General features: G+C 35.3%; 1 protein-coding gene across 1 annotated transcript; it reads left to right on the top strand.

The window, feature by feature from the left end:
• The first annotated feature begins 1,570 nt into the window (after positions 1 to 1,570).
• On the top strand, positions 1,571 to 13,542 carry LOC145120444 (glucose and ribitol dehydrogenase-like). Its single transcript, XM_079056269.1, has 5 exons — positions 1,571 to 1,829; positions 2,062 to 2,199; positions 10,659 to 11,035; positions 12,825 to 13,177; positions 13,291 to 13,542. Exons 1-5 carry the CDS (start codon positions 1,653 to 1,655, stop codon positions 13,353 to 13,355), a joined length of 1,110 nt encoding a protein of 369 aa, XP_078912395.1. The 5' UTR covers positions 1,571 to 1,652; the 3' UTR covers positions 13,356 to 13,542.
• The last annotated feature ends 1,073 nt before the right edge of the window (positions 13,543 to 14,615 follow it).

The raw sequence follows: 14,615 nt of genomic DNA, 5'->3' as shown, positions 1-14,615 counted from the left end.
TATCCTGAACAAAAAAAAAAATTCAATAAAACTGTCAAACCTTCGATGTTCTCTTTAAACAATGCCAATGATGAGAAATGTTAGAGATTATTTACAAAACCTTCTGAAGCTTTCATCCACCAGGCGTTTCTGTTTAGAGATAAATAGAGAGAGGGTTGAAGAGCCCACAACCAAAACCCTAAATCAACGATTAAGAGACAAATAAGAGAGAAAATTAAGTGTAAACTTTAATGTCCATAAGGTAAAGTACCGGGGAGAAGGGAGCAGGTGGTGGCTGCTCGATGGTTGTGAATGTTGTGCTGTCTTCCATGGATGTTAGTGACGACATTGTAGGAGTGGCGACAATGTAGCGTTGATGGTGGTCACGGAGGAGTAGGGTAGTGTGTGGTGATGAACAACGACATCAAGGATGGTTCTAGTGAAGGAAGTTGAATCGAACAATGACTGTTGTTGGAGGTAATGTCGATGACATCGAAAAAAGATGCAGACCTAAAAGGTGGACACTACCGAGTTTTTTGGTTCTAGGGTTTCAAGAGAGAAAGCACGACTGTGTAAATCTTCAAATGAGGCAAAGCTGACAATTTTAGGCTTTTGTATCTAGGGTTAGAAGAAAAACACGGAATTCATTTATGCTATCCAACTTGTACCACTTAATCTTAAGAAGATGAAGGTCGGGGGAGGCGGCATCAATTATGCTGAAGATTTCCATTAGGGTTTGTTTGTTGGTGGAAGAAAGAGAAACGGTGGTGGTGTGCACGACATAACTGAGGGATCCGGTGGTCATGAGTAGTGAGTGGTCTTAGGGTTTTTTAGGAGAAGAAGAACGGATATAGGGGAAGGGGGCACGAACTGAAAAGATTTTTTCCGGGATCTTTGCTTTTTCACAACTCATCGTTTGGACTAAGGAACTGGGTCAAACCTGATGCATTGGTTACTTGTACTTCATTTTTCATGTTTTGTACTACTTAAAAAATATTACTATTTATTGATGGCTACTTGTACCAATAGCTTAATGATTTGAACATCTTAAAAAATATTATTATTTTATTGAATCTATTTATAGAAATAGTGAGATTTCTTTTATAAGATAGTAAATATATATATATATATATATATATATATATATATATATATATTAACTCATAATAAGAAATAATAAGTATCGAAATGACATGAAAAGATTACTCACAATGAGATCCATAGGCACAAGCAATAGAATCGAGTGTAAATAGAAATCTTTCGAATAGACTTTCCATATAATGCAATTACGTGTGTCGCATATATATATATATATATATATATATATATATATATATATATATATATATATATATATATATATATATATATATATATATATATATAAAGAAGAAATAATAGGTACCGAAAGGACATGAAAAAGATTACTCACAATGAGATTTATAGACACAATCAATAGAAACCGATGTAAATAGAAATCTTTCCGGTAGACTTTTCATATAATGAGTTTACGTGTCTTGGTAGCTAAGTAGTGAGATGATAGAAAAAGCAAGGTTGAAATGTATACCAAACATTCATTTCATATTATTGAACTTGACGTTTATATGATTGATGTTTTCCTACTATATATTTTTCGTCCGTTTCATCCATTGTAAGTGATATTCTGCTAAGTGATGGCTTGTTTAGTGGGATCGGTGTCCAGCACACCGATTCTTATCAAAGAGAACTCATGTCTATGGTCATTGAGGCTGCTGGCTTCACGTGCTTCAACAAGCATAAGCAATAACGCTGTTGAAGCGATGGTACCAAGTGTTTTCCAACGTGGTTCCTCTAGTATTCAAACCTTTAAGGTCATCTTCTTTTTTATTCAAAATGTTTACTTTAATTCGGTTGAGTAATGTGTATTTCAATAAAATATTGGTTGAGTAATGCATTGTTTAGTGTATGTTTGAAGCTTGAGTCCAATGCCTTGCATGTTTGAGGTCTATCTATTTTTTTTTTATCGGACATGTAAGTATCATTGATGACAAACTCTCACAAGCATGCAAGTATTTTAATGGAAGTTTGGTGACTATTCCATAGGTAAAGGCGATGCAGAGGGAAGAATTCAAACGGCGATTTCCACCGCAACACCAGGATGGTCAACCCGGAAAAGAGTACCTCATGGATCCTTTGCCAATATTCAGCAATCCTCATTATCAACCCACTAACAAACTGAAAGTACAATTCGTTCACCAAGTTTCAGTTATTCTAATCATTTCTTAACCTTTCTAAAGTGCTGCTAAATTAGAAGAAATTTAATTCCTTATTTATTAAGCTTTCGAGTTTGTAGTTATTACGCCTAATAGTAGACACCCAGCGCACCATATGGTGGGCTGCCGTGGTGCGGTTGGTGAAACTCCATGCGTGAATCCCTCTCCTTACATCCCTTTCTCCTCTTTATTTTAATGTATTACTAAATTATATATATATATATTTAAAAAAATTATAAAAAATATATCAAAATTCATGGTTTCTACTTTTTAATTTCTTATAAACCACGCTCTTGAAGCTGTTTACAATCACCATTTAAAAACCCTTGAACTTCGCCTTAAAGACGACTTGCAACTTCTTAAACATGGCTCTCGATCCATATCAGAATATGGTCGCCGATTTAAATCATTGTGTGATCTGCTTGCTGCTACATAAATGTCCCTTTATCCGTTTTCCTTATTTACCTGATCTCCTTGCTTGTGCTGAAAGCTTTGAGATTCTACAACAATCCATGGACATTGATGCTTCTCTTGAGGCTGCTCGTTGCCTAAACCCAATGTCTTCCTTCTTGCAATTATACTTCCGCGAATCCGCGTGTTCGTGGGTGTGGAGGTCGTGGTGTGGATCTTGAAACCGGTCTAATAATCGGTGAAATTATTCACCCTAATCTCAGATGTGCGATAAATTTGGTCATACTGGTAAAACATGATCTCAACGTTATACTCAATTTCCTAATCGTGCAAAAGCATTAACACACTCATGCTCGCTAGCTAATTCTAATCGATCTGACTTGTTTGTTGGCATCGGAGCTTCCACACGTATGGCTCTATCCCCTGTTTTGGATCACTCAATTCCTTGCTCGGGCTTGAAAATGTTGTCGTCCGTAAATACCAATTTATCTATATCTCGTATTGGCTCTTCGTATCTTCATTGTCTATTACTTTAGAAGATGTAATGGTTGTTTTGACACTTACGAAAAAATTTCTCTCGATTAGCAAGCTCACAATTATCCAATTGATGTTTTATTTACACATGACTGGTTTTCACTTTGGAATCCAAGAAAAAACCATACTGGCTAAACAAAGTGTTGAGCATGGGTTATATGTGCTGAAGCAAGGACAAAGTGCTTTTCTATATTGTTTAAAATCTAATCATTTTCGTGAATTTTTTGTAGGGGTGAGTAAAACCGAACCTGGAAACCCAAAAACTAACAAAAACCAACGAAACCGAAACCGAAGTATAAATCGACGGGTTGGTTTGAGATTTTTCAAAAACCAAAAATTTCGGTTTGGGTCGGTTTCTTTATATGGTAAAACCGAAACAAACCGAACCCGAACCGATTATATAAAATATTTATAAAAATATATATTTTATATACATAATATACATATAGTTTGCATAATCCTAACAAAATCAGCGCCTGGTTCATCTGGTTAACGCGCTTGCCCTCTAATCCTTTTGCCTGTTCGAATATGGGACATACACAATTGATTTATTTTTCCAAACACTTAATACTATCCCATATTGCCGGAGGTAGCAACACAACGCCTCGTCAAGCATTATAAAAGACTTTCTCTTTTCTCATAAGCTTAATTCATCCTTTTTCTTTTCTCATAAGCTCAATTCATCCCACATCGCTAATGAGACTGAAAAGTAGTACCTCTTGGTGCTTATATAAACTTATATAATGCTTATCTTTGCTCAAAGGTATCCAAACTTCTTTAACCTGGAAATGAACCCGGGAAACTGGAAACTGAACTTGGAACCGAACCTGTTGGTTTGGGTTCTGGGTTCGGTTTGGATTATTTAAAAACCAATTCCATCGGTTTGGGTTAGATTATAGGTTGAAACCGACCCATGCTCAACCATAATTTTTTGATTTGTGGAACAAATGTTTGGGGCATGTCGCATTTGACTTATTTTTGTTTCTAAAAAATAAGGGTTATTTATCACTTTTATATTGCCTAACCCTTCTTTATGTACTTGTGAAATGGAAAAAAGTTATCGGTTACCATTTAATGGTAATACTAAAGGAGGAGCTGTAGTTATGGACTTGGCACATTGCGATCTGTGGGGCCGACTCCAACCAAATCTATCGATGGTTACTATTATTATGTGATTTTTATCGATGATTTTTCTCGGTTCAGTTGGATATATCCCTTAAGAAGAAATTCAGATTTTTATGATGTACTAGACATTTCAAGAACTTTGTTGAGAACATATTTGACAGGAAAATAAAAGTTGCGAAACCGACGGTGGAACCAAATTTATGAATCCAAAGGTCAAGCAACTTTTTCACTTTTTCACTGAACATGTATTCACCATGTCTCATGTCCACACATACCTTCCCAAAATGGTCGAGCCGAACGAAAACATCGTCATATCATTGAAATGGGTCTCATAATGCTCTATCACTAGATACTTCCCACATTATATTGGTTTGATGCTTATAATTAATCATCTTCCAACACCGGCTCTATAAGGCAAATCTCCTTTCGAGATGTTACTTAAAACACTCCAAGTTATGGAATTTCCAGCCATTCGGTTACCGAGTCTGTCGGGTATTCAACAAAACAAGTTGAGTACTTCATGCAAAACAAGAAACAAACTTCGATAAAACTTGCTGATTAAAACTTCTGAAAATGTAATCAAAACTAAACACACCATCTAGCATAGTTTGGTCAAAGTGACATACGTCCGCGGGGGAACGATATATATATATATATATATATATATATATATATATATATATATATATATATATATATATATATATATATAATATCTCCCACTTGAAGGATTGAATAACTTAGTCTTCATATACCATTAAAATCTTCATCATTAGTCAATCACACACAAACATACACTATCTCTCTTTCTTTCTTTCTCTCTCTCTCTCTCTCTCTCTCTATATATATATATATATATATATATATATATATATATATATATATATATATATGCCAATCCCTATTCCTCAAAATCTTTGAAGGACAGTTGAAGCCATACTTAACGTCAATTTTTATGTGGTTAACACCTTAGTACATTTATCTATTGAGTTTACCATACTAAGGACTTTCTTCAGCTTATCAACCCCTTGGTTCATTATCTTCAACTCTTTGGTTAGCCGCATCTTGTGCTCATTGATCTTCTGCATCTTGGCACCTACAATCAACACATCATGAACATTTAACTGAGGATAGTTTTAGAGATCTAAACTTCTTAAGGTAACATCCATGATCAAGCTAATGTCTCTTGAACTCACTCCTCTTCATGAGGTTATGAAACTGTAAGTACCATTGCTTAGAAGTTTGCTTCATGCGATACATATTTTTCTTCTTAAACATCGATTTTTTCACTCCAGTTGTAAGAGCACTCTTGGGTTGTGCCTTACAGATGTATCCTTCCAGGTTATCATCAAGCAAATCGGTTTTATTCACATCTATCCGCTTTAGATGGAGATTATTAGAGGCTATTGCATTCATGATTGAATTGACTATACTCGTCTTTACATTTGGATAATTCCCCTATTCCTTCTGTTGGATTCCCTTGATAACCAATCTTCCTTATTTATCTCATCCCTAACTCGAAACATCTGACTACTCTGCAATCCGCTCAACTCCTCATCCATAACCTTCTCCTACTATATAGAGTTCATCGTCACGTCGTCTAGTTTTGACCCCTTCTAACACATCAACAAGTCATTGGTTGATAGATGATACCTTACTGGAGTACTTCTCTTAGTGATCATTCAGATAATATGAGGTCTAATATTTGCAACACCTAGAACTCCACCCTTAGAACTATTATGACCAAAGGTCCCATTCTCTACAGATTTATCAGAGCTCCCACTGCTTCCTGAACATCTACCTATCCTTTGACCAATGATAGGTCTTGAGTGATTTCATGATCTTCCCACTGAAGAAACTAAAATGGAACTGTAAAAACTAGAATGATTTGAAATCAACTTCCTAGACTTTGTCGGATTGCATATCTTTGCAAAACTAACTTTCTTTTATCTGCTAATAACAATCTCTTAGAAGAAACACTCATAATTTTCAGATATGACATTCTCTCTTTAGATACAAGCTTCCTCATTCCTTCCTCACTTATATTACCAAAGATTTAGTGGCATAGAGTGGATGTCCCAACCCCTTCAACAACGGGTGTTTCATCTTCAGAAACCTCCATTATATAGAGTCCCCGTTTTTTACTGTCAGAAATGGTCAAATTCCCGTCTTCATTTTCCACTTCTAATCACCAAATGTAAGATGATGATCCTCATTATCAAGCTACCTAACCGATGTCAAAATCTTCTATAATCATCTTGATAACCATATCTCTGACAACCATGATATCTAGACACTTATTATTTGCCAGTCTGACCTTCCATTTCTAATGCTGAAGTTATGTATTACATCACTAGAATTATTGGCATAAAATGACCTACCAGAATCCAAGAGGCATGATTCAATTATGTTTTCAACTGAAAAATAAGCGTGTCACCTACAAAATCTCCTGCCATACTCATCTCCTTCTGGCCTTTATCTTCCATGAGCTCCAAGCACTGATTTTTAACATGACCACTCTATTTGTAGTTTTAATTGGTAACGTCCCTGATGTTTTGTCCACCTCTCCTTCTTGAATTCGGTTTTCCACTACTCGCACCCCCTCTGTTGGGATCCCTTCCTATTTCTTCAGTACTTATAAGGCTACTGGAAGCTTATATAACACTCTGTCTGCACACATCTACACCAAGAATTAAATCGCAAATGCCTTCGAATGTCATTTTAGAACCTCCGACTGAGCTGCTAACTGTTGTCACTATACTGGACCAACTATTAGGAAAAGATGATAATAGCATCAAAGCCATTACTTCTTCCTCAAATCCAATGTCAACCAAAATCAACCTTGATATGATTAAGTTGGACTCATTCACATGGACAGTTACTGAGTCATCCTCCTTCATCTTCAAATTCACGAACTGTCGAATCAGGAAAACCTTATTCACTATTGAAGATTTTCGTACATGTCAGATAGTGTCTTGATCAAGACATGAGTAGTCTTCATATTGACAATGTTGTAAGCAACATTCTTTACCAATAATAATCTCACCACACCAAGTGCCATCCGATCTAACAAATCCCAAGCTTCTCCTTCATTTATCATATTTCGTTCTAGAAAACGGTTCATGTAACTTCTTCTGATAGAGATTGTCATTGATTTGCATTTTCCTGAAACCCAAATCATGACCATCAGATTTGTCAATCTTAACTCTCCCATATTCATCCTTAGCTCTGATACTAGTTCTTTGGGTATTCAACAAAACAATTTAAGCACTTCAAACAAAACGATAAACGTACTTCGGCGAAACTTGTGGAATAAAACTTCTGAAAATGAAATCAAAATTGAACATAATGTTTAACGTGCTCATCCAAAGTGACCTATGTCCACGGGCAAACGAGAGAGAGAGAGAGATAGATGATTTTATTAAACTTCCAAGAACAATTACAATCACACACAAAATGTTACACCTTACTTATGCTCTAAAAACAAAATAATCTATCTTTCTTACTAACTGCTCAAGAGGATGTGCTCTCAACCTCACAATGATTTATCTCTTCAAATTCATGTGTAAGGAATAATGAATGGGGGATATGAGCCTATTTATAGGCAACCATGGAAAACCATAATTCTGATGGGCCAGTCCTATAATTTTTTTTAGTCTATATAGTGGGTGCCGTAAATTCCAAATACGGGTGCTTCTAGAATCTTTAGTCTTGACGAATGTGCATGACCACCTGCCATGCACTTACGGTTGCACCTAGTAAGCCATGGAGCATTAATGGGGGCACACTTAGCTTATAAGGTCCCTACCCTATAGAAAAAAATGATGCATCTGCTCCAAGGTGGTGTATCCTGCTTCTAAAGGGGCACATCTGCTGCAACGGTGGCACACCCTGATTCCAAGGGTGGGCATCATGCTACCAGTTGGAACACCAAGGGCACACTTGAACACCAATGAAACACTTGAACACCAATAGCATACTTGAACATCAACCTCATACTTGAACAATAAATACACACTTGAAGACCATCAACACATTTAAAAATCAAGTGCACACTTGAAAATCAATGACACACTTGAACACCAAATGCACACTTAAACATCTACAACACACTTGAACAACAAGGGCACACATGAACACCAAGGGCACACTTGAACACCAAGGCCACACTTGAAAATATTCAATACAACTGAACATGACTTTGCACCCTAACAAAGTTTTCCCCTTCTTATGGGATTATGCTAAACTTAACTTTCATCCTTGTAGTCTTTTGTGTATTTTTCTTGGTTATAACAGTCATTATAAATTATTTCATTGTCTTGTAAAAACATCCTCTTGAGTTTACACTTCTCAACATGCAAAATTTGATGAGAAACAATTTTCTTTTGTTGAGATATCATCTTCTACAACAACCCTTGACGTTGCCATACTTTTAGAACCTAGAGTTAATGCTACCGCCCCCAATCTATTACTATCATTCTAGTCCGCCATCCAATACCCACCAACAACCCAACCTACCACTTATGTACCGATCCACATGATTATCTAATCCTATCTAACATACCCACACCTATTGTTGCACCTTCTTCAGCTTCAGCCCCAACCACTACCTTTTTACCTTCTAATTATCATATGAACGACCTGGATTCATCTTGTAACTTGCCTAAGGCTGTTCTTGTGAACTAAATGACGATTAGAAGTCATTATGGTATTTAAAAACCATGCAAATTGGCTGGTCTTGCTTCTCGGGAACCCAAAGGATTTAAATCTTCTATGAAATATCCAACTTGGGTCTCTACTATGGAAAACGAAATATCTATCTAATGGATCCAATGATCACTACAAAGCGCCTTTATTTGCTCAAGGATTCACTTAGATACCTAGAATTGATTATATCCTCACATCTAGTCCATTCATCAAAGCCTCCACTATGAGGATTGTTCTATCACTTGCAGTTATAATGAATTGACCTCTCTATTAGTTGGACAATAAAAATTCCTTTTTGAATGGCCACTTAACTGAAACGATTTATATGGAGCAACCATTGGGCTACATTGATCCTTGTTTCCCAAATCAAGTTTATTGTTTAAATAAAGCGCTCTACGGCCTTGAACAAGCCTCCCAAGCTTGGTTCCAATGATTGAGTACTTTTAAAAAAACTTGGATTGCAATGTAGCCGTGAAAATACTTCATTGGTTGGGTTCATCCGCATATCTACTCTTCTCTACCTTCCGGTCTACGTCTATGCCATCAATTTTACCGACAATGATCAAACACTACTTAAAAATTTATTACTCGGATCAATGTTGAGTTTGCCACCAAAGATCTTGGTTGATTGAGTTATTTTCTTGGTCTCGAGGCTGCTTACACGTCGGTGGATTATTTCTTAGTCAAGCTAAGTATTCCTTTGATATTCTTACATGTACACAGATCCTTGAAGCTAAACTCGTGCCAACTCCATTTGTGGCAACTACTCATCTTAAAGCCTCAAGTACTTCATTTCCGGATCACACATAATACCATCCCTTGGTTGGAGCGCTTCGGTATCTGATCATCACTCGACCAGATCTCTCAATTGCGGTTAATACGATTAGCCAATACTTAAATTCACATACGGATGATCACTTCCTTTCCGGTAGATGCATCCTACGATATCTAAAAGGTATTATCGAATTTGGTCTCTATTTCTCTCGTTCTTCACCCTCATCATCGATTCTTTTACACTCAGATGCCGATTGGGCACGATATGTTGACACTTGTCGATCCACATATGGTTACATATGGTTATTAAATCTTTATCGGTGATAATCTTGTCTCATGGAGCACCAAAAAGCAACCTACGGTAGATCGCATCAGCAGTCAGTCTGAGTATCATGCTCTTGTCAACATTGCAGCTGAAATGGTTTAGGTCACCCATGTGTTGTGTGACCTTCACACAGATCTGTCGTGTAAACTGACTCTATTATATGATAACAAAAGCACAATTTTTCTCTCCTAAAACCCGATTGCACATAAACGCACCAAACATATAAATATAGACTACTATTTTATCCGAGAGCTTGTCTCATAGGTGTTGTTATTGTTAATTTTGTCCCCTACAACCTTCAACTTAACAATATTATTTGATAATATCATAATATTAGTTTATATTTATCTCTATTCTAGTTTATCTTAACATATATAGGTCAAACCGTCAAAGTTTGTAATTAGATTTTATCTTCTGTATCTGTACCTATTTTTTTAAATAGAAACTCTGCTCCACGTTCACGGGGTGAGATTAATAATCTGCACATTGTCCGCTTGCTTTCTATCTAAAAGGCCATCAATTGTTTCGTGTTAATTAATTTCTTGGTGCAGGGAAAGGTGGCTTTGGTGACAGGAGGGGATTCGGGTATTGGGAGGTCTGTTTGCTACTTCTTTGCTAAGGAGGGTGCAACTATAGCATTCACTTATGTTAAAGGTGTTGAAGACATAGATGCAAAGTACACCTTAGAGATGATAAATGATTCAAAAATGAGTTACGCAGGTGATCCAATTGCAATACCTGCTGATCTTAGGTATGATAAGCAATGTAAGAAAGTTGTAGACGAGGTTGTTTCAAAATATGGACGCATTGATGTACTGGTGAACAATGCAGCCGTGCAGTACGCAACATATACATTAGACAATATCACGGAAGAGAGGCTTGAAAGGATATTTAGGACTAATATATTCTCCTATTTCTTCATGACAAGGTGTGTTATCCTCTTAATGTGCTCGTTATTATTTTGTTTCTTTGACAAATTAATGTTTTCTTGAGAAATTCTATTACATTGTCCCTATACGTAAGAATTTTTAAGAGGATAAAAAAACTAATGAATAGCTATTGTTTTTTAAACTAAAATTTGTTAAAGTAGAGCATGAACGGATAATTGTACTAACATACATTATGACTTTGAAGAAAATGGGTCTTTTGTATGCAAGTAATAGGAATATATTGCAAATCACACAGTAATAATTGATAAATTTCTTCTTATCTTTTATGTCTGCTGAATCAACTATACTAGTTTTTGTTTATAGTTTAATATTATATCCAAAATATTAGTTATGGGCATACTTTGTTAGACATTCGGTGATAAATCGACAATTCTACACGTAGTTATTGAATTTAGTAATTGATGATCGAGTCTCTTCTCTCTGTAAGAATGGTATGTAGAGTTTATTTGTATATAAATTTGGGTAATTAGAGTTGAAATAAATTGGAATGATTTACTACAGTATAAGGACAATATCTAACCAAGTAGGTGATTTTTGGAAATTATACTCAAATTCAATTTAAATTAGTCGTGGCATGCAACCTTCTCAAACATAGGTAAATAGAAGAAAAATCAAGTGAATAATATGTAGAGATTTGTAGTACTGATTTAAACATATTATCTTTGGAATCGAGAGTGTCTACCACTTGTACGCATGGATACGTAGACATCTGCTTACCTCAAGGATAGATAGGTGTTCTTCCATGTCATCTAATGTTTCCACTCCTTATATGACATCTATTTTATGTGAAGCTTCCAATATATTCACAAAAACATTAATGACATATACACGTTTTGTCCAACGAGACTTGAACCCTTACCATTTCATGAGGGGTATCTTTCCAGTGCCAAAGACCATTTTTACGTGTTTGTCAAATAACTTGATTATTTTTCACCGAGTAGTTGCCGAGTAGAAAAATAGCAACATTTTAACACGTCATGATAGTTCTGTCATTTTTAAAATGTGGAAAAAGTTAGATTTGCGGTGAAACTTAAATGAAAATATCTATGATGATGATTTGAGAAAACTCAATCGATGAAGCTTATATTTACTTCAAAATATAAACAATTTTTGAATAAGAGTATACAACTTTATTACTAAAAATCTTCTGAAATACAGTAGTTTGTAAGTATAACAAGAATAAAACACAAAAGTTGAAAAATATAACACGAAATAAGCTAGATAGCAAGATTATAGAGTGTAGTTTTGCATAGTTTGCTGATGAACAAAACAAACAAACAACCATGTAGAAACCCTAACGAATATCGAGATAGATAGAACTCAGAGAGGAGAGAGGAGAGAGGAGTGAATAATGACTTATCTCCTTAGTTGAAAGGATTTTATAACTCTGGTAATGTCCGAATGACGTGTTGAGACAAAGAAGGTCTGTGTCTTTCTTCTGAAGTGTACAGGAAACGAGCCCGTGGTCCAACAATTATAATCTTCTACATTTTCAGTCACCATATATTGTAATCTCTTAAACAACTACCTTGTCCAACCCTGCAACACGATAGCCCCAAAAAAATCAGCCCATAGACATTGTTTATCCCATAAAACTTTCTAAGACATGAATAAGTTACTACAACATTTAAATTCAACAATTAATCACCCTAATAAAATGAATTAAAGCAATTTACAGAGAAAGGTTGAGATTGCACAACTTTCTCATTAGCCTTTTTAATAAATTTCACTTTTAATTTTGATGGGTGTGATGACTTGGATGTATAGGCATGCTATTAAGCACATGAAACCAGGAAGCAACATCATAAACACCACTTCAGTGTTGGGATTCGCAGGCAGCGCAAAGCTCATTGATTATGCTTCAACAAAGGGGGCCATTATGAACTTCACCAAGAGTCTAGCAATATTCCTTATCGACAAGGGGATTCGTGTTAATGGTGTGGCCCCTGGCCCTATCTGGACCCCACTTACTGCAACTCTCGATGACGAGGATATAGCAACTTTTGGGTCACAGGCACCGATGAATAGGGCAGCTCAACCCGTTGAAGTAGGTTCATCATATGTGTTCCTCGCATCCGAGGATGCTTCCTACTATACTGGCACATTTCTTCATCCCGATGGTATAATTTATACATATAAACACATACATACATACATAAAACTGATGATGACAACTGCTTATTTTCTTCAATGGAAGTGTGGGTAGATCATGATGTTGAAAATTTTCTTGCAGGTGGAGAACTCGACAAAAATGCTATTCCTAGGGTCGACAACAACAAGAATTCTGAAAACCCATAACAAAACTGGATGATGGGAGGTTCTGACATAAATGGAGTGAAGCATAATGTAGTTAGCGCATAATTATGTTTTGTGTACTTGAAAAAAATGAGGTTTTGATGTAAAATATGATGTTGTGGAACATCAAACATGCAATTCTCGAGAGCTTTACAAAACTCTTGAAATAAAATGCTAATGTTTTGAGTTGCAAGCTATCGAGAGAGATAACCGTATCGATGATCATGAGAAAAAATATATGGCCGACATAATAGGGTGATAGTTATCGAGAAAGGGGATAAATTCTTAGGTGTTGTTTGTTTTTTCGAAGCTAAAATTTATGTAGTTTGCGGAACACATCTGCAACCCTCTGCAGCAGAAAAAGTGGACCAAACGTCTGCAAACTGCAATAAAAAGTATGTTTGTTTTTTAACGTCTGCGGACTGTTGAAATAAACTGAAATTAACCATACAATAGTTAAAAATAATTCTAAATAAAAAATTATTTAGTTTTAATCATATGCAAATCGAATATAAAGATCATTGTGATGATATGATTTTTGAAGACGTTTATATAAAATAATTAAACATAATAATTGTTAATTAACAATAAATAAAATTGTTAAATTAGCGAACAATATATTCATTTTGTTAAATTTTCTAAGACGATGGTTATTTATTCGGTTAGCTTCAATATGTATGGTAATTTTAGTGATTAACTTTGTATTTATTAATATTTGGGTATAGACAATGCAACTCAAAAAAGTAATATATGAAATTTACCAAACGGTTTTGAAATTATGTAAAATGTATTTGAATTCTTTGTAATATCCATCAGAATATTATTAAAACAATAAACATGTTGAAAAAATTAAAACAAATCTATGTTGAATAATATCACTTGAATAATATCACTTAAAGTAAGGTGAGAAATGGTTCAAAGAGGAGGGTCCAGTGGTGCAGGACGTAACACACGCACATCAGTTTTTAAGTCAGAAGTCTTTTAAAAAACAAACAATTGCGAAAGGCCAAATGTTGCGCGTATTCTGTGCGGTGCAACCATGAGTGATCAGAAATGGTTTAAAAAACAAATAGCCCCTTAAAATGCTAGCATCCTCCACTACTGGACAAATTTGTTTTGGTTATAGAAGCCTAATAACCCATATACCTCTATACTTATGTAACACCGTAAATTTCCAAACAAAATTTTCATTTTAAATTCATATAAATCTCATAACGCATTTCACAAAATCTCATTTATTTAATTTACAAAACGCATCTCCAT

This window comes from Lactuca virosa, chromosome 6 (genome assembly GCF_052849685.1).
Source record: "Lactuca virosa cultivar CGN04683 chromosome 6, Lactuca_virosa_CGN04683_v6, whole genome shotgun sequence".
Taxonomy (NCBI): Eukaryota; Viridiplantae; Streptophyta; class Magnoliopsida; order Asterales; family Asteraceae; genus Lactuca; species Lactuca virosa.
This window is presented reverse-complemented; position numbering and strand designations above follow the sequence as displayed.